General features: G+C 39.8%; 2 protein-coding genes across 6 annotated transcripts in view; both read right to left on the reverse strand.

Annotated features, from left to right (window-relative positions):
* Nucleotides 1-1545: 1545 nt before the first annotated feature.
* LOC128507167 (endoplasmic reticulum metallopeptidase 1-like) lies at nt 1546-22296 on the reverse strand. Its single transcript, XM_053477842.1, has 15 exons — nt 21942-22296; nt 16383-16687; nt 14839-14966; nt 13448-13553; nt 12998-13144; nt 12500-12592; nt 10037-10249; nt 9477-9697; nt 9201-9375; nt 8612-8802; nt 7406-7558; nt 6464-6666; nt 5425-5540; nt 2833-2996; nt 1546-1769 (listed from the first exon to the last, which is right to left on the reverse strand). The coding sequence occupies exons 1-15, from the start codon at nt 22202-22204 to the stop codon at nt 1599-1601; spliced, it is 2649 nt and encodes an 882-aa protein (XP_053333817.1). The 5' UTR covers nt 22205-22296; the 3' UTR covers nt 1546-1598.
* A 1771-nt stretch (nt 22297-24067) lies between these two features.
* Nucleotides 24068-26325, reverse strand: part of LOC128507165 (endoplasmic reticulum metallopeptidase 1-like) — a 53690-nt gene continuing 51432 nt past the window's right edge. For 2 of the 5 annotated variants that reach the window (XM_053477839.1, XM_053477838.1), the window contains one exon: nt 24068-24990. In XM_053477839.1, the coding sequence (XP_053333814.1) occupies nt 24823-24990 (168 nt within the window). In that variant the 3' untranslated portion in view covers nt 24068-24822. The remainder of the gene's footprint in view (nt 24991-26325) is intronic. The other 3 variants (XM_053477837.1, XM_053477840.1, XM_053477841.1) reach the window with 2 other exon arrangements.

Genomic DNA, 26325 nt, shown 5'->3' on the forward strand with positions numbered 1-26325 from the left:
AATATTAAATGAGACAAAAAAAAAAAAACAGTTTAAAGAAAGAATTGTTAATAATGCATGAGTGTGTGTAGAATGTATTACAAGTAATTAAAAGTGGTCTTTGTTATAACAAGAATCTCACTGTGTTCGCTGCAGTCGCCAAATTACCACAACACCGTTTAGAGAACAACACTACCTGGTGAAACAAGGTTTTAGCCTTTGTCGCTTTCCCTTTCATGTTCTTTTAGTTTGAAGCGTTACAATGTCAAATACTGGCAAACATATTAATACTCCACCTAAAATAACACTGCCTGGCCTTTTTTTTTTTTAACAGCACACAATATGGTGGCCAGTGCATGTGTGTAAAATGTCCTCCTGCTCCCAGAAGCACTCTTTCACAATTTCAGGTCATCAGCTGACTGCATTTTATTGCCACATGACGTTTCTGACCCTCGACTTGAGCAGATCAAAGCACCTGGCTGCGCTCCATTCCAAAGTGTACTTCACAGGATGCGCCCTAAGCCCTTGCAGGCAGCGTTGGTGAAGGGAATTTCCCCTCGACAAACGTTACCATGGGAACATAAGCACTTCAGATACCTGTTGCTGCTACTGTGGAATTTTTTTTTCTTTTTACAGCTTACTAGTTTATATAATAAGGATTGAATGACTAAATCTAAGTTAAAATTTTTGTGGCCTTTTAATATGATGTCATCCTCGATAATAATAATATATGATTTCTCGAGCTCCACTTTTTTGTGTCGTATGGGAAGTCTTTCATTCCCTTTTCCGGTGAAGTGTAGGTCTGTCATTCACTCGTTCCCTACACCGCTCGCACTTCCCCTTGAACTGAACATTTTTGCTCCCTGCGGTTTGGAATCGCACTTAACGTGGCTGAGCACCCTGTGAAGTGTACTCGGCAGGGCACCTTAGGTCGATCGGAACGCACCTACTGCTTCCAGAGGCTTGTGCATGATGGTTAAATTATTCATGCGCTTCCCCTTCTTACCCTGACGCACCCATCACTCTGGAACAGGGTCGATCTGGACTCATCAGACCACATGACCTTTTCGCTCCAAAGTCCAATCTTTCCCCAGCAAACTAATTTAAACAGAGCTTTGGTTTTCATTGTTGATTTATTTTTTATTTTTTTACTTTTACCCTGCAACATGTTTAATGTTTAAATGATTTCCATTCATGATTTTGAATCTGTCTTGCACAGGTTCTCGACAGCTCAGTAATGACCTTCCAGCTGTTAATAATGTGCTGAAGGGGTTTAAACCCAGTTCTCAATCTCAAATCTCCTTAGTTGTTTTCTTTGCCCAATAATTTGACCCTTCTCAAATGGTGCCTTTTTTGGCCAGGCAGTGTATAATTACTTTGGATGGAAAAATTAAATTAATATAAAAACACTACATGTAAGGTGAGAAAATAGGGATGAAACATGCGCGCGCGCACACACACACACACACACACACACACAGGAGAAGCAAGAAGAAGAAGAAATACAGAATGACTTGATGAACGACCACGACACTGATGTCATCATAAATAAATAACGGTTGTGGATCTGTTTCACAGAGACTCTCTCTGCAGTCATGCTTTAGTTTGATTCTCAGCTCTCAGTACTGGTACATGTGGTAAGTACTGACCCATGAAGTCGCAAAAGCCCAATCTGGAAATTTCCCCATAAACACATTGAGTTCAGGAGTGTGCTGATCATCTCCGAATAAATAGTGAGCTGAGATGGCGATGGAGACCATGCTGTCCTCTTCCGTACGCTCTGAAGATGGCTAAGAGAAAGGGACAAAAACAGCACTCAATACTTTATCTAAAAAAAAAAAACATACATTGGACGAGTGACGTACAGTGGTACCTCGGCATACAGATTTATAATGAATAGAAATTAAACCTTAATTTATGATTCCTCTTGAAACTGGCTGCTTTAAAAATGTCCTTGCTAACATTCTTGGGACCCATGGTGCTACAGTATGTCTTAACTAAATATTGGACGAAATGCAAAAAGACAAACAAAAAAAAAAAAACACACAAATAAATATAGTACGTACAACCGGTTCGGTCGCGAAAATGCTCTTATGCTGAGGCAAATTTTACTTTTCAAGGGGAAAATTCACGAGGTGGGGATCCGTATGCAGAGATACCAGTGTGTAATGATTTATTTACCAACACTGATTAATGGAGTTGAGAAAGAAGTGTGCTTGGAGTGTAAAATGAACCAAAGTAAATACATTAAACTTTCTATTACATGTGATAAATAACAAGGCAACACGGTGGTGTAGTGGTTAGCACTGTCGCCTTGCACCTCCAGGGTCCGGGTTCGATTCCCGGCAAGCCTCGATTCCGTCTCTGTGTGCATGGAGTTTGCATGTTCTCCCCGTGCTTGGTAGGTTTCCTCCGGGTACTCCGGTTTCCTCCCACAGTCCAAAGATATGCAGGTTAGGCGTTCCCAAACTGCCCGTAGTGTGTGAATGTGTGCATGTATGTTTGTGTACCCTGTGACGGATTGGCTCATGCCCTAAGCCTGCTGGGATAGGCTCCAGGCCCCCTGCGACTCTGAATACAGGATAAACAATCAGCCGATCAGATTTTTCTCCTTAATTTTGCCCTTTCCACGACTTCTTGCTCATCATCAGCTGATCACATAAGCACTGAAATAGTGTAAAGAAGCCTGAGTAAATCCCCCCGTGTGGTGTGTGTGCTAACACTCCTCAGAGTTAAAAAAAAAATACCGTAGTTCTGCCTTCAGTTGCGAACCTCCAGTTGAATGACATTATTCTGTGTGCGTGTCTTTGCTCTTTGTGACGTTTATTATTCCTGCACTTTATTCACACTTACCTGAACCTCGATCCAGAAGTTCCACGGTCCCGTATTCACCCCGTGAGAGTAAAATATAAAGTATTCTCCGTCCAGATCGTACCGTGGCGTCCCGTCTGCAAACGACCAGCCGGTGAGTGAAGCTCCCACGTGTGGCAGGATGTACAGGGTCATGTGACTCGGACCTGCGGAGTAACGTTAGAAAATGTTTAATGAACTACTGCTTTATGTTGTGGTAGTTCTACACTTACCAGGATCTGGTTAAAGAAAAGTATACTACAAGGGATGTCAATTCATTGATGTTAAGGATGTAACCTAGTAAAGATGTAATAACTTGTAATGCTCATGTGCTGTAGCAACTAACTTGTTCACCACCAGAGGGCGAACTTGCATTTCAGGTGATGGGTATTATTAGTGAACTCGAAGTTCAATAAAGACAAAGGTTCAATAGTAATGAAACCCAAATATGACATTATACAGTGGCGGTTAAACGTTTCCACGTTTGTAGAACCTGTACGGATCACGGCTCAAGTTCAACTACAGTCCAATTAAACATTGCCAATTAATGTGGGTTGTACTGTGGTCGCCCTTCCCGCTTCCTGAAGTGGTCGGCTAGTATTTTTATAAAAAAACGACCAACCGTTTTTTTCCCCTAAATTCCTGTTTTTCTCATAAAAATTGAAACTTGTATCCAAACGTTCGGCCGGGTCTCCCAAGCGCGACAGAAAAATCAACCTCGGCGCAAAAGGCACCATTTTCAAGATATGAGGAAATACCTCCTGGTACCTGGGTCCACTCACTTTCACACTCCATTAGATTCCTTGATCACATGGCAAAGCACTTAAAAACATCTACCACTCTGGTAAAATAATATAATAATAATAATAATAATAATAATAATAATAAAAATTCACCCCCTTTAAAAAGTCAGACTGAAAACAGTGCAAAAAAAATCTAATCACTGATAAGTGATGAAATAAATGGTTAGTAGAGTGGACACAATGAAGAAAAAAATAAAAATAAACTTTCAAACCACTTTGGAAATCCAAAGAGCAGTTCCTCTAACGTAAGTAAAAGACTCACAGGAGTGCCATTTGCTTTAAACTTAAGCTGGATAAATTCCTTATGTCTGTAAGTTTCACGTGCCGGGGTGAGGGGGAGGCTGCAGCGGGTGGGCCGAGCCACGCCTCCTCCAACCACTGACACACACACACTCTCTTAAATCACAAGCATTACACAGAGTCATATCTATGGAACCAAACAGGTAAAAAAAAATGTAATTAAAAAAATAAGCATTTTGCCCAAGAACATTTTTAATTATGTTTAAACTACAGTAAAACCTTGGATTGCGTGTTTTTTGCGAGACGAGCAAAAAAGTTGAATAAATAAATGAGGTCCTGAAATACAAGTAGTACGTATACACTTTGTCTGCTGGGGGTCACGTGATCACAACTCTCTCTCTCTCTCTCTCTCTCCGCTGTACTGTGGGTAATCATCTACCATGCTCTGTCTCAGTGCGCGTGCGTCAACAATCTTGTGCGCATGTACTGTTTACTGTAACATTGTGACCGAGTGTGTGTGTGTGTGTGTGTGTGTGTGTATACACTACCGTTCAAAAGTTTTAGAACACTTTCTAACTCCATGATGGTTCCTGATTTTTATTTCTTTCTAAATTGTAAAGGAATGCTGAAGGCGTCCAAAAATGCATTAATCTCCTTTGAACAGTTAATGGTGAGATGTTTCTGCTACTTCTGCTCTGTAAAGACTTCATAACGCCTCTAATCTGAGGTGCTGTTAATTGGTCATTTTTCAGGCTGATAACTGTAAATGAACGTCTCGTCTGCTGCAGAGGTAGGTTTTGGTCTCGCCCTCCTGGGACGGCCTTCATGAGAGCCAGTTTCATTATGGTGCTGACGGATTTTGCAAATGCACTTGACAATACTGTTCTTACAAGAACTATTACAGAAAGGCTGACCTCTGTGTCTTAAAATAACAACTAACTATTGTTTTTCTTCTCATTATGTAATTACCTAATCCCATATGTGTTATTTTATAGTTTTGAAATCCCCAGTATTGTTGTAAAATGTAGAAAATAAATCGCAAAAAAAAAGAAAAAAAAAAAGAAGTGTTCTAAAACTTTTGAACGGTAGTGTATGCGCGTCCAAGTGTAGTATCTGTTCTTTAGTAACTGTACTGCAACAACACCTCTCGTGAGAAAAACAGGTTTAAAAGTTAAAAAGGCTGTAGTAGTCATAAAATCTTGTGTTAATCATCTTTATCTGAATATTTTGGGGCTGTGGAACGAATCGTCTGAGTTTCCATTATATCTTATAGAGAAATTCTAGTGGCTTTGGATTACAAGCATGCTTCCAGAACGAATTATGCTGGCAATCCAAGGTTTAACTGTATTAGACCTTTTCTCTTCCATAACTAATTTTGGGATTGTGCCGATAGAAATAACTTTACAACTCCGTGTACTACTGTACAGAACCATTAGGAAACACTCTAACATGACCCCCTGATATTTGCACTATTCCATCGATTTCTTAACAACCTTCTAATTTTCAGAACAAGTACAGCTTATAACTCCATACACATGCTCACACACCTTACCTTTAGCTTCAAAGCTCAACTTTACCGCTCCCCATTCTGATACGTGTTTGGATAGCAGTTTAAACTCCAGTGGATTATTAGTGGACACTGCAGGAGCTGGGAGATACCAGTTCTTCCTAAAATAAACAGAGAAATAGGAAAGAAGATTGTTGCATTTCGATATAAATATTTATATAATATAGGCCTATATAAATGTTATGTAAGAATATTAATGTAGAAAATACGATACAATATTTTTTCTGTAATAAACCTCAGCTAAATACAGTAACGACAATGATGTCACACTTTATAAAAACTCAGATTTCAGACTCAGACTCTTTCCATTTCTTAATAATTATTCACATCATTCCAGCTGTTTAAAAAAAAAAAAGGTACTTGTGCTTGTTATGCTAAAAAGGACAGCATCTGCACTTAAAAGAGAAGTAAGATTTAATGTTGCTTTAATGTCGCTGTAATAAAACTGTCACAATATTACATGGTCCAAAATATTTTTGGATGAAACATAAGCAGCAAAAGGTTAGTGTAGCCAAAACTTGAGATGTTAATAATGAATCATTTCTCAATTAATGGCCCATTAATAATTAAATCTGTGCTGTGAACGGCGCACTTGCAAGTCAAATGGTGCATGATATTAGTGGGAGACGAGAGCAGTATAGCTGATGCCTTTATGTTTTGATTTGTTTTTAAGTTTATTTAAAGTTTTGGCCCTTCATTATTCCTCTCACATCACCAATTTGTTCCACTACAGATGTGAAATTGAAAAAAAAGTCTTGTTAATAATTAATCGATGGCTGATTGTTCACTTGTTCAAATATTAGTTAGAAAGAAATATGAAAAATCTGCAACACTGTATGAAACAATTGATTACATCATTGTACATTTTTAACCTTTTTAGTCATTTTAAAACGACTATTGTGAAATGTCTGAAACTGCTTAAAAACATCACGTCTGAATGATATCGTAATCCTATTATGTAGAACCTGGCGGCCTGGTGGATTTTGGCCTGCTCTGCTTGTTTAGGATGAATACAATGACTCACTTGATGAGGAATTTGACGGGAAGGAAAAAGGGAAAACCGCAGAAGGGTAACTCGTCGCTGCAGCGCATTCGGATGGTGTCGTTAATCTCGGGAATGTGAGGGGTGATGTGGCTCATTCCCGTATAATCGAAGCTGTTGATCCAAAAACCGGAATCGGTTTTCTCCAAAGAGCCATCCAAAGCGTGAAAAGTGCGTGTGATGTGCTGAAAAAACAAGTGAGAAACCAGTTTTACTTATTAACAAAGAGCATCGTCACTATCGTACTGTCCTGCACCACGGCTCAGCACAAAGGATAATACACAACCACACGTGAACACTCCCTCTCTCTCACCCATCGTCTACACCACTTTATCCAGTACACAGGGTTGCGGAGAGCTAAAGCCTATCTCAGGAGACTGGGTGGAGTAACAATCTACCGCAGGGCGCGCACAAAGACATATGGGAACATCAGTTTGCCGGTTTGCATGTTTTTGGACTGTGGGAGAAAAACGGAAGCCCTGGAGGAAACCCACCAAGCGGGGAGAACATGCAAACTCTATGCACTCTGAGGCGAGAATCAAACCCGGACCCCTGAGGTGAAAGGCGACAGCACAAACATTTTTAGGGAAAGGTTTCCATGCAAAGGATACATAAAAAAAAAAAGTCAGTGAATTAGTACCTTGTCTACTACAGAAGAGAATCATCATCAGAATTACACGTTAGAAAAGAGTGGTTACGAGTCCTCGTAGTCTTCCTGTCAGCTCAAACCAATCTGTCCATTTTCCTCTGACCTCTCTCATTAACAAAAGCTCCAGCGGTCACATGATCCATAATAAAACATTAGCCATTTTGTTTGGCATGTGTGTGGACAAACCCATGACTTACTAAAGAACTGTACCTGACTGTCAGAGTCTGGAGAAAACGTTTTTGTACATTCTCATTTAATATTTTGAAAGAACTTACCTGGAGAATGACTCTTTTGGGTCGTGGACTCGCTGCATCACCTGAAAACGGAAAGAAAAGTCCGCAGGAAACTAGGACGAGCATCACAGCAAAAATGGTCCATAATACAGCTAACGCACGCTTAGTGCTGCTTGCCAGGTAGAGGAAATGAATCTGTGTGTTTAGAAAAAAAAGAAAAAAAGATTGAATTAAGAGATTTATTACATACATAAAGTACATCTTAAAGATAGAATATAATTAGAAAAAAAAAAACAATTCAAAAGTGAAACTCATATTCTAGATTCATTACACATGAATGAATACAAGGAGCGTAAGCCACAGAAGGATCTGGACTAAAGCTTATTCAGGGAAAGTTGAAGGAACGGAAAAAAGCTACACAAGCAACAGTGCATCTACATCCAGCGTTAAGAAGATTGTTGGAGGGAATTGAGGCTAGAGTCAGTGCATTAGGAGCCGGCATGTCGCCACTCCTGAACCAAAGACAACATCAGAAGCGTCTCACCTGTACTAAGGAGAAATAGAATTTGATCGTTGTCCTAAATGTTGCATTTCATTTGAAAATTAAGGTGCCAGAGTCTAGAGGAAGAGTGGAGAGAACAGAATCTGGAATCTAATGATTTAGCGCATCATGTCATCTGCTGCTGTTGGTCCACTGCATTTCATCAAGTCCAAAGGCTACTCGTCTGTCTACCAGGAGATTTTATTTATAAAGCTACAACTAACTGGTTTGCTAACCATGGCATTCCTCTGCTTGATTAACCAGCCATCTCAGCTGACCTGATTGGCACAGAGACTCCATGGATATTGGTCAAGAGGGAGATAAGAAACCAGCGACCCAAATATACAGACGAGCTAAAGGCTGCTATCAAAGCAACCTGGTCTACATCCACGCCTCAGCAGATCCACAGGCTGATCGTGTCCATGCCACGCCACATTGAAGGAGTAATTTGTGCTAAAGAAAGCCCGACCAAGTGTTGAGCAGATAAATGTACATACTTGACCATTTTGGTGGACATTTTTCTAAAGTTACCTGTTTTTTTTTTTCATGAGCTGTAAGCCATATTCAGGGGAACAAGACTTGAAATATTTCACTTAATGTGTAGTTACTCCAGAATATACAAGTTTCACTTTTTTTTATTAAATTACAAAGAAAAGCGTTACATTTATACAATGCTATTTGGAAACTAAGTGTGTAGAGTCACTCACCAAAAACGAGGAGAGTAAGGCAGTTGCCATAGCGATGAGTGACGCGAGCACCACGTCGGGTGGGATTTCAGTGCCGCTGCGCCCCATAATGGGTGTGAAAATCTCAAAAACGATCCAGATAAGGAACAGCAGGTGAACGTAGGGAAGAGACAACCCCAACAGGTAGAAGAGGATGTATGACTTTGATACACCTGCACATAAACACACACTCAGGGATACAAAATATCAAGATAAATACTGTAATATGGTGAACATCGAACCTCACAGATACATGGTTGCATCATAAACTATATGCCTAAGGGGTCTTTTCACCATCTTACCCTTACTGTAGGTGTATTTTGAACATTTCATTCAAAGTTCACTGTATTGTTTGGTTATAATAAGTCAGCGTGGTTGTGTGTGTGTTTAATTAACTTTAAACTGGTTTTGGTAGTAGACTAATAAAAGAAGGCAAATATTTTAAGAAGGGGTATGACTCCAGTAATTTGTTAATCTATCGAAGCTGACATGGTAGCATAGCTGTGTTTCAGTGTTGTGCACATGTGTATGGCTTAATGAGCTAAAAAACTCAGCGGGGTGAGGCTCACACCTTTTTGTGCATAGTGTCTGGAGAGCAGCAGCTTGGTGGCGAGAGGGAAAAACACCATGATCATGGGAACGTACGCCGAGCACAGACCACGCTGGGTGAGAAAAACAAGGGCACAGCACCACAATAGCAGACTGACGTCGAAAAACAGGTCGCCCAGATCCAACCTCCGCATATTCTATAAGAGAGAAAAAGGTAGAGAGAGATTGAACATTCTAGGAAAATACAACGCTATCACTTTCTAGATGATAAAGTAAGAGATTCAGGTATTTTACTCACTCTGTAATAGAGGTTTTTGGCGAGAGTGTGAATCAGAAGTATCTTTCCAGCTGCAACAGATCCGTATAAGAGGATGGAGGTGTGAAAGTGAGTGAACCAGAACATGGAGCGTCCCATCAGTGTGACTATCAGCGCCACAATCAGGACTGTGAGCAGCGCCACGAACCAGCTGAGCACGAACACACACGAGCCGTACACTAGATCCAACACGTACCGGCCACCTGCACACCACAACATCTTCCATTATGTGTCATAATCTTAGAAATCTAACCAGGTGTTTTTGGCATTTACTGATTTTAATTGTCTTTGTTGTGTGTGTGTGTGTGTGTGTGTGTGTGTGTTTCTGTGTGTAAACTGCTCATTACGATTTTCTTTCTTTATATACATCAGTAAACTGATGACAGGATCATGGGTACCCAAGGCTCATTTATGCCTGCGGTGACCAAAGACTAGCCTGTCTGGTCTGATCATGTAGAAAAAAGTTAATGCTGACTAAAAAAAGATTGACAACATTGTTTGTGTGTGTGTACATGTGTGTGTACTCATGTGGGAGTACGTACCCAAACTGCTAGTGCGTAGACATTTCTTAGCAAGGTAGATAAGAGTTGCTATGGCAACCATGTAGTTGATGATAGAACCGACTCGTGCAGGATACGCCACCATAGTTACACCCAGGACATCGAAAAACACCATGCTACCATGGCGATATTCTGAGGGGTCAGCCAGCGTTTCCGTGGTGACCAGACGCTTCAGAAGTGCCAGGATATTGTCACCTGGTGAAACACACATTAAATGTTAAACATGTGGAAATGGAGGGGAAAAAAGAAATATATTATGGTGTTCTTAATGTTGGTAGATTGTGCTGAAAAATACCTTAAAATACAGTGGAACCTTAAGGAAGCGTGCTCGCATATCAAAACATTCATAAATCAAAGTGAATTAAATCATAAGAAATAATGGAAATTCAAATTATTCATTCCACAATTTAAAGAAATAAACACACAAAAATTATTAATACAAAATATAAAGTAAAAATAAAATTAAGTAACCTGCACTTTACCTTTAAAAAAAGTAAAAAATACATTGCAAGAGATAAGTGTTTTTGTTAGTGTTTGTATGCGTACGCGCTGTGTGTGTGTGTGTGTGTGTGTGTGTGTGCGCGCGTGCGTGCTGTGTATGTGTGTATAAAGTAAGAGGAGATGAGAGAAGGAATGACACCACCCCCTCTCGGTCCTCCAGTCTTACATAATATACCTTCCTCCTTTCTTATTTGAGTTTCACAAACACACACACACATTTATGGAAACACTGGAAAAGTAACAATAAACATCTCTAATGACACTCGATTGATTAACACACTAATGGAATCACTGCTGTAAAGTAAAAATAAAACAAATTTACCTGCACTTTACGTTTAAAAAGAATCGTGACAGAGCAGTGTTTCTGAGTGTGTGTGTGTGTGTGTGTGTGTAAGCGAGAATGTCCAATGACGCGCACACACACACACACTAAGTACAGAGCAAGCAAACAGAGAGAGAAGATGGATCTTTAACCTCTAATGACACTTGCTCTTGCTTTACGACCTTCACTCACACACACACACACACACACACACAAAATAAAACATGGTATAAACACACACGTGGTCACAGTGTTATAGTCAACAGTGAACGTTTGGCTCAGTTGTGATCACGTGACACTCGGCACCACACAAGAAGCGCATGCATAATACATGATACTCTCTACTCCTAAACCAAGACTTGCTCGTTTTTTAAGTCAAAATGTATTTAAAATCTTTGCTCGTCTTGCGGTTCCGAGGTTCCACTGTACTATGTAATTACAGTATTAGGACATGGTGATATATTAATTAAGTTAAAAATATTTATTGTGTTAATTTAAAAATAAACACAATAAGATGATTATGTTCTATTACAACACCATTTGTTTCAGTAACAAGGTTGAACATAGATACCATTACCCAAAAATTATATATTATATAATTATATGGAATAAAAAACCAGAGGCATAATTAGTATTAAAAAAAAAAAACTAGTAAAGCATTATCCTTCGTACTTGGACAGAATGCACTGAAGCATAAAATGCACTGATTCATGTTCCACTAAAAGAATAAACACTGGGGCAATTCCAGCATTATGAAAGTAAAATCTGCTCTCGGACCAAGCTTAATCGTGTCGTTACATAAACTACATACAGTAGCAATTTATCAGCATTATGGGCGTGACGTTAAACAAAAGAACCTCTATGGCAGATTAAGCATTTTTTTTTAACTCAGTGCTGACAAAGTCTGTAAAGTTCCTTGCAGAGGGCATCTCATGTATTATATAAAAGAGAAATACATAAGCAACATGCTTATGCTAACATTTTTAATTAAGTTTCCATTTTGCATGATATTACTCACAACTCTTTCTAGGTAAATTTGTGTGTATATAACTTTCCTGCATTGAGACACACAGAGCCACAGACACCGAGAAAGGGAGAATGGGACAAAGAGACACAGATACAACGGGGGGGAAAAGACAAAGAATCATAGAGACACAGAGTCACAGGCACCGAGACACAGAGAAATGGAAACATAGAGACACAGAGACATAGACACAGAGCCAAGACAGAGAAAGGGACATAGAGTCATGAAGACACGGGGACATAAAGACGTGGACACAAAAACATGAACACAACGAGAGAAACACAGGGATATGGGGACACAGAGACACGAACATGCAGGGACATCAACAAAAACATAGAGACACGGAAACAGATACGCAGACACAGAGACAAGGAGAATGGGACACACAGACATAGACACACAGATACAGAGACAAAGACAGAGTCATAGAGACATGGAGAGACAAAGATGTGAGACACAAGCACAGAGACGTGAAGATGCAGAGACACAAAGACGCAGAAGCACGAACAACACCAATAAATGTACACAAGAAAATAAAGTGTTCATAACGTTCCTGCATTGCAACAAACAGTGTAAGTTTGTGCTGGTGTGTATGTACCTGCTCGCTGAATGGAGTCTGTGAGGATGCGATCTGCAGTGTCGTACTTGGTGTGGTAGATATAACCATTCTCAATGAAGGCCAGGTCAATCCCTGAGGGGAAACACTGTTGTTAAATGCAGTCGTTACAGGATTTGCAAACATGTGCTACGAATCTTATACATAAGCCCAACTGTACCACCGTACCAACCAGTCATTATTTTAAGAAACCCTCCTAATTTACGTTTAAGCATAATCTTAATAAACCTTCTTATTATAACACCCTCGTGTAGACACCCATGAATATACGTCCGGAGGAAATAAAATCGTAAGTGAAACATAAATGGGTTTGCTTTGACTTCAACCTGTTGTATGCAATTTTAGGAAAATACTGCGTCTACAACTGCATAATATATACCTGCATATAATATACTTACCTGTAATCTGTTTATTGCTCTAAAAAGGATTATATTAGTAGTGTAGCTGCATGTATGTGCATGTTTCTGTGTCTTTATATACCAGGAATGCTGCCAAAGTCTCTGAAGATGCGGAAGTCGGTGTCTGAGGGAATAATGCCGCTTTGGAAAACTTCCTGCCCGACGACGGAGGCAAAAGGGTGTTTTACAGCATGAACATATGCTTGAACCAACCACGGGTTTTCTGGACCTGAACACACACAAGCACACACACCATACCTATCAGATGGGTCCATAACATCTACGACTACAATTTTTTTTTTTCTTTACGTCACTTAAAATTTATATTATTTCTTCAAAATACTGAAGAGAGATGAAAGTGCACATAAGAAGATCGGGCATTGTCCAGTGTTGTTCTAGAATGTGGAAAACATTGAATTTGAAGGTGTGTCCATTAATATGATTAAAGAATGAGAACTAGTTAAACCTGAAACTGATTACACACTGAATCAAGTGTCCGGAAGTTCTCGCTAGCGTACACGCTAGTACGTACCTGTCTGGAATACCAGCTCCTTTCCCCCAACTCCAGCAGCCTCCAAATTCACAAACGCTCTGATCTGCTTCACCCACTCATGCTGAGTGATAAAGCCATGACTCGCCTAATTTAAAGAAAGACACAGAGACAGGGAAAATGGGACACAGAGACAAGGACACAGATACAGAAACAAACACAGTGTCAGGTAGAATGGGACACAGACACAGGGACAGGGACAGGAACAAAGGGGCACAGAGTCATAGAGACAAAAAATCATAGAGACACAGATGTGCAGAGACACAGAGACATGAATGCAAAGTAACGTCCAGAGACAGACACAGAGACAGGGAGAATGGGCCACACAGACACAGAGAGACAAGAAAGAGAAATGGACACAGAGTTATGAAGACACAAAGACATAAAACACGGACAGAGAGAGACAGAAACACAGATACAGAGACACGGGGACACGGACATGCAGAGACACGGGGACACGGACATGCAGAGACACCGGGACGGAAACAGGCAGAGACACCGGGACGGAAACAGGCAGAGACACCGGGACGGAAACAGGCAGAGACACCGGGACGGAAACAGGCAGAGACACCGGGACGGAAACAGGCAGAGACACCGGGACGGAAACAGGCAGAGACACCGGGACGGAAACAGGCAGAGACACCGGGACGGAAACAGGCAGAGACACCGGGACGGAAACATAGATACACAGAAACAAGAAAAGAAAGATGCAGAGACACAGAGATGCAGACACAGAGACAGGGAGAATAAAACACATGGAGAGACACAAGGAGATAGAGACAGGAACACAGAGACAAAGTTATGGAGACACAAAGACATGATACATGAGCACAGAGACGTGGGGACACAGCAGCAATTACACAGAGAGAGTAAAATAAAGAAAGACATGGACACAAAGACACAGATTTGCAGAGACACAGAGATGCAGAGACACAAACAACACCAACAGATGTACATATTATAATAAGGTCAATGCAAATGAAAATATACACGTTGCTATGGAGTTAAAAATTCTAAATACAAAAAAAAAAAAAAGCACTGTCCAGAAAAGACAGTCCATTCCAGCTGTCTCAGTCCCTTACACTTCTTCTATTCTGTATTTCTCTTTCGGTGGAAATTGTTTCACTTCTGTATTTTTTTAAGATATTCCTAAGACTTGTACAACAAAAAGCAAAGACTGCATTTTTATCATCTGTGTTTTGGGCGTCAGTTCACACCTCTCTATACTGTGGGCTTTGTGGTGAGGCTGCTGTGTGCAGGTGAGCTGTGTCTCAGTGTGTCTGTGTTTGTGTTCAACATCTGACACGATAATTCTGCCTCTTCTCTATCTTTTGTTTTTTACTACTTCTGTCTATCTTTCTGGTCAGTCTCACCTGAAGGACGTTCTCCTCGGCTCCGTTAAAGAGAAAGATTACGCCGTGATTTAGAGGAATAGAAAAATTGGATATCGACTGAAACACCTCCAGCATCACGGCACAGCTTACTGCATCATCGCTTGCTCCTGCCACACACACACACACACACACACACACACACACACACACACAAAGGATACTGAATACTCGCAAACTACTACAAGTTAAAAAGTATTTTAATATACAGTGGAACCCCGAATTACGAGTAACGGTTTACGGGTGTTTTGCAAGACTAGCAAAGATTTTTAATAAATTTTTACTTAAAAAACGAGCATTGTATCATACATGCGCTTCTTGTTTTGATGCTGAGCGTCACATGATCACAACTGAGCCAATTGTTTTTCTCTCTCTTGTGCTGCGGAATTGTGGGTAATCGTCTCCCCTGCTGGGTTTTAGTGCGTATCTCTTACTGGTAAAATCAACATCCGTGGTCGCGTGAACTGTTTACTATAACACTGTGACCACTCGTGTGTGCGTAAGACATATTTTATGTTGTGTCTGTATGTGTGTGTGTGTGTGTGTGTGTGTGTGTGTGTGTACAGCGCGCATGTAAAGAAAAAGCAAGTCTCATTAAAATGATCCATTAAAATGATCCTTTTTCTATCTCTGCTCAAGGCTCAGCCTGCTCTTTGTATCTCTGTGCGCGTGTCATTGGACACACACACACACATGCCGCACACACACACAAACATAGACCCGTCCTACTTTTGCCTTCACAGACACACAGACACACACACTCTTTCTCTCTGCTCTACACAGAAACACTGCTCCGTCGCAATTCTTTTTAAAGTAAAGTGCAGGTTAATTTGTTTTATTTCTACTTAATTAATTAATGTGTTAATTATATTTATGTATAATTTTTTTTGGGCTGTATAACAAATATTTTGAGTTTCCATTATTTCTTATGGGAAAATGTGATTTGGTTTATGAGTGTTTTGGAATACGAGCCCGCTTCCAGAATGAATTATGCTCATAATCCAAGGTTCCACTGTAAATCTTATATTTTTCCACATGAAAACTATGTTTGATTTCGTTTGCCTGGGACATCTATTGCTCAGATATTTCAAATGATGTCAAATTTTTTTAGGACACCCAATATCTGAGCCTATCTGAGGCTGTTTGTTGTCATGTATCCCTTTTTGGCTACAATTTACCCATCTAATAAAGGTTACTTAGTGTCATCTCAATCCAGTTCCATGAACGTGACAATGAGTTCATTGAACTTCACAAGCCTCCCCAGACACAAGACCTGAATCCAATACAACACGTGGTAGAATGTGAGATCTGCAGCATGAATGTGCAACTCACAAATCTGCCGCAACCACAAAACTGAATCATGAATCATGTCAACATATACAGGGGTCGGACTCAGGATCAGTGTGGTGCTTCTAAAAGCACGGATGATGATATGACTAATAATAATCAGACTAATCAGACTTCCTCAAAACGCACTTACACCTAAAGTATAAAAAGCATAATAAAATCATGGCCGTAGTGTTTACCTGGACTGTTGGGCACACTGTCAAAATGGCAGTTAGCCAGTACGAAGTGTTCAGCTCCACCTCTGGGTTCGAGACGGACCACGATGTTAGTGATTTGATCGTAGCAGCTGGTGAATCCGCCCAGGAAGTCGATGCTAAACGAGCCGCTGTGTTTGCGCGTCTCCACTGTGATGGTGTTGGGCCCATCTACGCTCTCGCTCCGCACCCTCTCCAACTGCTCCAACAGGAAGTTCACAGTCATGATTTCATTCTCAGCACTGCCTGCGGGTCGAGGCCCCACACTGGTGATGCGCTCCAGGTACTTCCTGTTACACACAAAAAAAGTGAAAAAGCCGGTCATCACACAATACAAGCTTTTACTCGTTTTATAGTACAAAATACTAATGCGGGTTCAAGGAGTTCATTTTCAATATGGATTCTCCTCGTACAGAAGCACATACTTACACAGCTGATCAAGATCAAAACGTCCTGGGTCTTTAGTAACACCGCAGTTAATCCTCAAATTTCTCGATTCAAAACTGAAACATGTTGATGTGCTCATGAACGCAACACTCTCACTCTCCTGGTACAAATGCTCTTTTAATATTCAATAAATAATACGGCATTAAGGAGCTAAGTGTTAGGAGAGGGAAAACTCACACACAGAAGAAAAAAAACTCCTGAGGATCAAGGTCATGACTTAACCGATGCAATATTTAAGTAGGAACAAAGTTCAGACTAGAGATTCAGGCTGATAACGTCAGTGGTAAGTAAGAGACAGGCAGACAAACAGTGTCAAGTTGCAGTGTACTCTCTCTTTCTCTCTCTCTCTCTCTCTCTCTTTCTGTGAAGGGAAAAGACCTGAGAAAACGTCGGAATAGAGAATTCACAAAGGACAACACAGTACCTGCTGAGACGTTTTGTACATTTCATTATTTTCCTGCTCTAACGCGGCAGTTCGAAATCATTAGCTCATTATCACACCCTTCAACACAAAACTCCCCACAGGGAGTAACACATTCCTCTGTGAGAGAAGTGAGAGATTTTGTGTCTTTGACCAGTGTTTCCTTCCCTGTCCTGTTGCTTTATAAGAGGTTTTGAACCTGGAACAGAGAACCTGGATCCTGAATAATTTTTTAGAGATAGGAGGAAACTGGTGAACTTAGGATCAAACCAGGAATCCTGTTGTTCCTAGAAGGCTGGGATCAGAGGACATAAAATGGCAATAAAATTCAATTGTCTTGCACAAATATCTTTTAAAGGATATCTTTTTTATTAAAGGAAAGACCTGCAACTCTCAGTCTCTCTAAATGTTTCGTCTATTCAGCTAGAGCCGTGGTTTTTAAAGTGTGGAGCGCAGAGCGCACTAGTGGGGAATACAGACATGACAAGTGGGGCGCAATGAACGCAAGGGAATTAGTATAAAATAATAGTTAAGTACCTATTCTAATTCAAGCGAAACCATAGTGCAACAATAACGTAGGAGGAACAATATATAAGAAAACATTCGGTATTATATATATCATTTCATTTATTCCAATGTGTATGCTGATGTTTCTGTATTTTTGTTAAAAATAAATATTCTATTAGGCAGTACTAGTCTGGCATTTCTAGTTTCCAGTTTGGTAACAAAGTTGCTTTTTGATCCTTCAGGCGCTGAACAGAAGGGAAGATCAATATCGTTCTACGCTTTTTGTTGCTGTGCGGCATTTTGCGATGATCCCTAAATCATTTGTTGCGCCGTAGAGAATAATAGTGTTTATGCTTTTAAACATGTATAATTTAAGGCGGATGTAGCTTAAACACAATGTAGAGATACAGTATGTGGGTATCTTATTCGCGGGTTTATTCACGCAGCTATTAAATTCGGAGATGCGAATATCAAACTAACTTTACCGCCGTCACAAACCGGGTCAGTAGCGTGCTGTATGTAGTGAGCATAATAACGTCAATGGATACATTTGTTACATGGACCACAAAAAAGCAGGCGATTCAGGACTATCAGCCTAATCAACCAAAAAGCCAGCCGAAAGGAAAACATGATGAAGCTTGGATTCACGGTGGGGATGGTGGGGCAGAGGAGAGACACGTGTGTGTTTTGTGTCTTAAACCACTGGCAGCAGACAGCATGAGACCCAACAAAGTAGGAAGACACTTAGAGACAACACACCCCAGCCGATTTCGTTATCATTTTGTTCACAAGTGGGCTTAAAAATTCACCCACCCCCTTAAGTGGGGAATGACAAAAAATGTTTGAGAACTACTGAGCTAGAGGCAGGTCTACACAATGAATCCGACATCGAAGTGGCAAAATGGGCAGTTCCTCGAACGTCCACTTGGGATGGGCTCACTCACTCATCGTCTATACCGCTTTATCCTGTATACAGGGTCGCGTGAAGTTCCAGGGTCCAAGGTAGAGTACACAAACACACACACACACACACACGCTTATTCATAAATTTGGAAAATGGCGATTAGCCTGGCTAATCCAGGCTGTAAAATTATTATTATTTTTTTTTTTAAACGGTTTGGGTCTCCATAGCAACGTTTCCCATTTATGACAACTGCATGGAGGTTAATTTTTATGCAACTCGTCAGTTAACATTATATTAAGCCATAAAAGATACTCAAAAATAAGGGGCGTGGCTAACTTGAGTGGCAGCTGTATTGCAAGCCGCTAGCTGTCTGCGATGTATCGTTTTAGCTAAAAAGCTAATGGGTTTAGTTGTAATTTAACTTAACACAAAACTTGACACAAAAGTTTAAACAAATGCATTATCATATAAATGAATGTTATGCTCTTGCTAAGCTTGTTAGCTTGCGTGTGGTAACTGAGTTAGGTATGCAGGTCCCAAATGACAGCAAGGCTCCATTTGTTCCGCCCATTTTCTCAAAGTTTAGTCAGCTCCTGCAGCAAAAGAAAATTAGATAATCTAATTTACCTTTAACGTCATGCATGTTCAGCTTCTTTATACGGAAACTGCTTTGATAAATACGTTACATATTTCTGCATTCCACTGCTGAAAACTAGGACGCTAATCAAACGAATCAAAACTAATCTCTCTGAACCGCATGTGGGCAAACAGCAAGAAACTGAGGCTTAATTAATAAGAAACTAAGCAGTAATGAACAGGAAAGTCACTTCTTCTGCGGCTTCAGTATGTCCCTGCCATATATCACTCATCAAGTGAGAAACACACTGTGTGAGCTTTTTCCAGTGAAATGTAATTACATGGAATGATCCACGGTTTAACTGGATTGTTCCCTGCATTCAAATTATCTCTAAAAGAACAGACATGTGATTGCTGGAGGGAGTGAGAGGTTTTTACTCTCACGCAGACGGACATGTATGAAGCTTGCACAACAAAGACAAGCCGCACTGGTTTACATGGGAGTGCTGGTTCCCTTTTGCCGTTGCTCTGTGATGCATTTACAGTATTTGGTCACTGATAATCAGGAAGTACTTTATTTTCACATCAAAGGAACTGCGGATTACATATCAGTAATCTGTTTCTATTTTGGGAACCAGATTCCAAGAAATGCTTAAGAAACGGTGTAGTGAAAGGCCGGGAGTAAGATCATTTAGGTTTCATATATGCGTTTCTGGATCATTGCCTGCCTGGAAACTATGCAAAAAAATCTATTAAATAAATAAATGTTTTTTTCCTCCACTGTCTATGTTCCCAAGCAAAACTTTTTATTAGTACAAATTAATTGATCGCTTGCAAAATAGAGCGCTGTTCACAAAACTGACATAGGTGTTACAGTTAACTTTAAACAAATCCATCTAGGCAAAACGTAATAACATTGTTTGTCTCAAACATCCTTTACGAGAGATGCTAGAGATCAGGGGGGAAAAATTTTATTGATATTTATATAGTTTTTTAACTCTAATTCCCTGTTCTTTTCTAAATGTTTAAATTGTTTTTATATGCAAAAATATATATAAAAAATATAATATTATATATTAAAATATATGTTAATATATAATATTTTTCGGAGGCTGCAACGAATTACTGTATCTGCATTTAAATTATTCCTTATGGGAAAATTTGTATCACAATACGATTCTTCCAGAATGATTTGAATTTGCATGCCGAGGTTCCGCTGTACTCGTGTTCAATTCAGTTGGTATAACTTTTGATAACTTTTTAACGTCTTAAAATTGTAACAAAATCAGAAGAAAATTATATCGAATCAGGAAATTTTAAAATCGTGACACTTAAAGAATTGCAATATGAAACAAACTGGCACTTGGGTATGGTAATAAATCATATCGGGTGGAGACTGGTGATTCCTATAACGATTAGATGTCCTACTGAACCAAAAGTGAGAAAAAAGACTCGTTTAAACATTATTTGACGGCTCATTACCTACTCCTGCATTTCTTTTAAATTGTGTAGCTTTAACTCGACCGCACAATGTGCAACAGCTCTCCAACTGTTTGCAACAAATCTCTATGTCCAGAAGGTATACAGTATGTCAAGACAACTGAATTTATTCTGTGATTATTCTTCTACAGACAATATCAGGAATTGTTATGTTATTGCATAGTTTGTCAAGCCGTGCGTCACTATCTTAATGTTTCATCAGGCCGGGCATAATCACAGCTAGCTTATCGTCCCACATCAGTGAGGACTAGACAACTGTGTGATAACCCTCTTGGGCATTCCACTTCCTGAAAATGATCAAACAGATACTGTAGATCTCTGCCATAACAATATTAAATAAAAAAATAATAATACTCTCATGCATTGCATTCTGAGCGGTAGTTAATCAAACAATGTGACTTGATGTGTTACAATGTGACTTAGCATCACTATGAAAACAGAACGATATACTGGATGCAGATTGCATTCTGCAGGAGTTCAACAAGTAATAAGATACAGTAAGTGAACAAAGCAGCACATCTACAGTACACACCAACAAGGTGTACAGTGTACAGGGAAGTAATGTGCAGCATTTATTCTTTCTGATAGTATCTGAGCACTTGGAGGGGTGAAGAATGCTCAAGGGTGCAACACTGGCTACACGGCGTCAGGGCTTGAACCGTGGACCTCCTGGTCTGCAGTCCAACACCTTACCCAATGACCCACCACCACCAACGCTGCAGTGATCAGATTACTCTGGTCAAAGCCTGTCCTAGAAACTCTCTTCCCCGTGCAAACATGAAGACAACATGCAAAACTTCATACGGAGAGTAACCCGAGCTCAGATCACTGGTTTAATCCCGGGCTTGTTGGCGGGATGTCTTGTGATGCACTGGTATTCCCACCGGGGACCTGGTGAATTCTCGCACCTTGAGCCGAACCTTGTTCGTGGAAGGACAACCCTGAGCATGATAAAAGCATTCCAGTCACTTATTGCTCAGACTGGCCACTGCTGTGCTCCATGATTGTCATAATGGTGTGAAGGCAGGTTAAGAGGGATGACAGTACACAGATTTTTAGATCACGTGGTGTAGGTGACAGAGCGAGCTCGCGACCGCTGTGTGATAGCGGTCCAGCTTCACCCTTCTACATTACTGCACTACACGAAGTGCGCTTCTGCAAAGGCGTGGGTTGCTTATTGACAGCTTACCTTGCCCTGGTGGCGTTGAACTCGCCGGTGGACTGTCCTATCACGAGCTGCTTTAAAGACCAGTGCACGGAGAGCCAGAGCGCGCATATGAACACAAGCACGAGCGCGCACGCGACTCCCTCGCTTAACACGAACGCGCCCTGGTGATTCTTCTTCTCTTCCTCACAACCGCTGCCTTCACGGCGCTTCGCAGTGCCGCTGTTTTCATGAGACACGTTATTTAATGAGGATTTGAGCCTCCGGACGGCGGTGTCAGCTTCCATTTTTAAAGTTCCTCCTAAGCACCGGCGTGTCTGTGATCCGCTTCTCCCGCGTAGGTTCGGACTCAACGCGCCGAAGGTCAAACTTCCGGCATCACGTGACGTCACCGCAACTGAGTACGTTTAAACCGAGTTAACTCGCAGAACACTTCCGGGTTCTGGTTTTCGGTAGAGGGCGCAAATAGTGTTTTTATATATATATATATATATATAAAATTAGTTTTAAAAAAGTCTATAAAAATTATATATATATATATATATATATATATAAGTATATATATACACAAACTCCCCTATTTTAATTCTATTTTATTTAGGTAAGTTTGTAAATACAGTATTGTATTTTTTTCAGCCTATAATTTTTACCATATTTGTTTACACTTTTATTGGAAAATATTTATTTCATTTTATTTTATTGTACTCTTAGTGTAATTTATTTCATCATAGAGAAATCCTTATTTTTCAGCTTATTGCAGTCATATAAGCATTTTACTGTCTCCATTTCTCTTCTGATTGTGTAAAGCTGCTTTACGGCAATGTCAGTTGTTAAAAGCGCTATACAAATAAAATTTAACTGAATTCAATTTTACTGCATATCATACATATATGAATGTGTATGACCATTTATGTGACAAAATTAGAATTTGTATATAAATTCTTTGTGTGTTTGTGTGGGTAGTACCGTCACAGGCTGCGGCATCATCAACTTTACGTTATACTGATGTGTACTGTAACATTTGCAAAGGAACACCTGTGCCATCCCTCACCGTAGTCCCCCAACAGTGAACAACATCTTCATCAGCTTCATTGTCATACTGTGAGGTAATAATATATCTACCGAAACATTGGTGTGTTGTGAGGAGCAGCAGCGAACACTCCATTCGCAGGTAATAGTAGCACGCGGGCAGAACCACAGGTACTGATAATATCGTCTAAATATGTAAAACCGAAATTCTGTTTGTGTGTTTGCGATTATTAATTTGCACAGGTAACAGCAGGCAACGTCATCATTGTGCCTTTATCTTTGAAGGTTCAGTTTTCACAGTGTACTGTTCTTTTTTTTGGGGGGGGGGGGGGGTGACCATGTTGTGTCACGCTTTTGTTTCTGTTTCTTGAGGATTTGGGCGGTTTGTAGATGCATTACCATACTTTCTCTGTATTCTTCAAACTCTGTCTGTACACAGTAAACTATCAAGGTGATTGTCTCTGTTGAGCGATGCGTATAGCCACGCCTACCTCAAGGAAAAAGGCGATAAATGTAAGAAAATAATAAACAAATGTTAGATGCTATGACATAATCTGGCGTGATAACTGATCATAACTTAAATTCACAAATTTTTTATTATAAAATCTGACTGGACAGACAGACATACAGACAAAAAAGAATTCTGAGAACGATTTTGGGTCGGCGGCACAGTGGCTTAGTGGTTAGCACGGTCACCTTTCTCCTTCAGGGTCCTCTGTGGGCATGGGTTTCCTCCGGGTACTCCGGTTTCCTCCCACAGACCAAAGACATGCAGAGTAGGCTAATTGGCGTTCCCAAATTGCCTGTAGTGTGTACATGTATGTGTGCCCTACAATGCATTGGCACCCTGTGTATATGTGTAGACCCGTCTCATGCCCCAAGTTTCCTGGAATAGAGTAAAGCCCCCCCAACCCGGAATACAGAATTAAGCGGTAAAGATAATGAGTGGGGGAGCGTGACTGGTTTCAGGTCTTCAAATGTTTAAAAAATGTAAAGAAATCATTGAAAGAGTGAGTTTCAACCAATGTACATACAATTTTTTATTTAGATACAAAGAAGATCTTCAACAGTAGAGCATCTTAAACACACATCATCCGAAGTGCATGTTTAAAAAAAAAAAAAAAATATATATATATATATATATATATATATATATATATGTACACATATATAAACAAATCTAGTTTGTGAAAAGCCTTGTGATAAAACATTTTTGTTGTTTGGTAGTTTTATGAGTTTTTAAAACTTCTTTTGTTAGTTTTCAAGCAATCTTTGGTTTGAAATAATGAAAAAATTTACAATGTATAAAACTTTTTGGGCCTTCCTTTGTTGAAAAAATTACCCTTAGTAAGTTTCCCACCAACTTTATTGCTGAATTGATAATGTGTCATGAAGAGAAAGTGGGTGTTCTTTGTAGTAGATAAATATTTATATCGGATATTGAATAAGAAAACTTATAATTTCATGCCCCAGTATAATAACACTAAATTTAAGGCAACAAAAATACTTAAAAACTGTTACTGTTATAATAAACAAGCATTATACAGATAAACACAAGCAAAGTTCACTGTAGTCACAAAATTATGACAATTATTTGACAATTATGACAATTATAAGACATTTTACCAACCACATGTTATTCACAAAGGTTTAAAAAACTGCTTTTATTTCCCCTTGTCCATTTCCCCTTGTGTATTTAAATACAGCTTGGGCTCTTCATTTAGAATCACAATTACTTCATTCATTTTCAGTCATTTTAAAACAATTACATGTAAACGATTACATGTTACCACAAAAAAAGTGGTAGACAAGAAGAAATATATACTGATTGTGTAAATACTGCAGTCATTGGAGTTCAATTCACATTTCTCAGCTTTCAGTACTTGTACACGTGGTAAGTACTGACCTGTGATGTCACAAAAGCCCAATCCGGAAAATTCTGCAAAAACAAATTGAGCTCAGGAGTGTGCTGATCTTCTCCGAATAAATAGTGGGCTGAAATCATTATGGAGACCATGCCGGTGTCTTTCAAATATTCTGAATTCTGAAGAGAGGAAAAGTGACAAAGCCATTTAACTCAACACAGAATCTTATCTAATCTAAAAAATACCTATGAGTGTTGGCATATAATAATTTTTATCGTAATTGATTGAAAGAGTACAGAATGGTGTGTAAAATTAAAGTTACTAGTTCTCTAAATGAAATACACATTCTATGATACTTGATACACTACCTAGCCCAAAACAGTTGCACACTAATATTTTGTTGGACTGCATTTAGCTTTGATTATGGCATGCATGTAGTTGCTGAGCCTGGACCTGACAAACTGAGGCAACTCCAGATCATAATGCTATCTCTACAGGCTTGTATAGTGGCCAATAAGCATGATGGGTGTCAGGGGGCTGAACTTCGTGCTGAGAGTCCAACTACAGGGGATTAAAGGATAAGATGCAGGTGAGATGACATGGCTGAAGGAGTGAACGCGGATGAAAAACGTTTTCCCAGTCAGTGTTGTAACAAAGCCGATTTGTGAGCACTTGTGTCAGCTGTGAATAAATCTCAGGTGTGCCGGCGGTGGTGGGGGGGGGGTGGTGGTTCATGATGGTCTGGAGGCATGATGGAAATAAAGGGAGCATGACAGCATGGGAAAGGAAATGTCAATGAGCAGGAGTTGTGACAATGGGTGCATCTCTTTATGTGCTTCTGTTCTTATCCTAATGTACCCATCAGTCTGGGAGTAAATTTGGACTTATAAGACCACATGACCTTTTTCCATTGCTCCAAGTCCAATCCTTAGGCTCTCTAGCAATCTGAAACCTTTTCTTTCTAAACAGCCTCACTAGGTCCTCTTTCATAAAATTCATTTTGTGTCTCATATTCGAAATGCATTTATCAACCCAACTGTCTGCACAATTCCCTTGAGAGAATGCTTCATACTAGTCTGTCACCAAGCAGTAGTTTGGCGTTTATGAATGGAGAAAGTAGCAATACAGTGGCAAAAAAAAAGTATCATATACATAAGAGTCATACACATGAAACATCCAAAGAATATGACGGAGCTAAAGCAGTTTTGCCAGGAAGAATGGCCTAGAATTCCTCTTGCCCGATGTGCAGGTCTGATCCACATGGATCCAGGATGGAAGAGTGTGATTAGAGCTTAGGGTCATGGGGTGAATTCTAAGGTGATTCCTTGTTCACTTACTTTTTCCACTACCATTTTAAATGTTGAATGAGTGTGTTTAATAAAGATATGAAAGAAAGAAATAATAATATTTTAGGTTTATTTTGTGAATGCTCTTGACTTAATCAGATCAGATCACATTTTATGAAAAATAAATGCAGACAATTATTTTCCAATATGTTCATTCTTTTTTTTATT

Source organism: Clarias gariepinus, chromosome 19 (assembly GCF_024256425.1).
Source record: "Clarias gariepinus isolate MV-2021 ecotype Netherlands chromosome 19, CGAR_prim_01v2, whole genome shotgun sequence".
NCBI lineage: Eukaryota > Metazoa > Chordata > Actinopteri > Siluriformes > Clariidae > Clarias > Clarias gariepinus.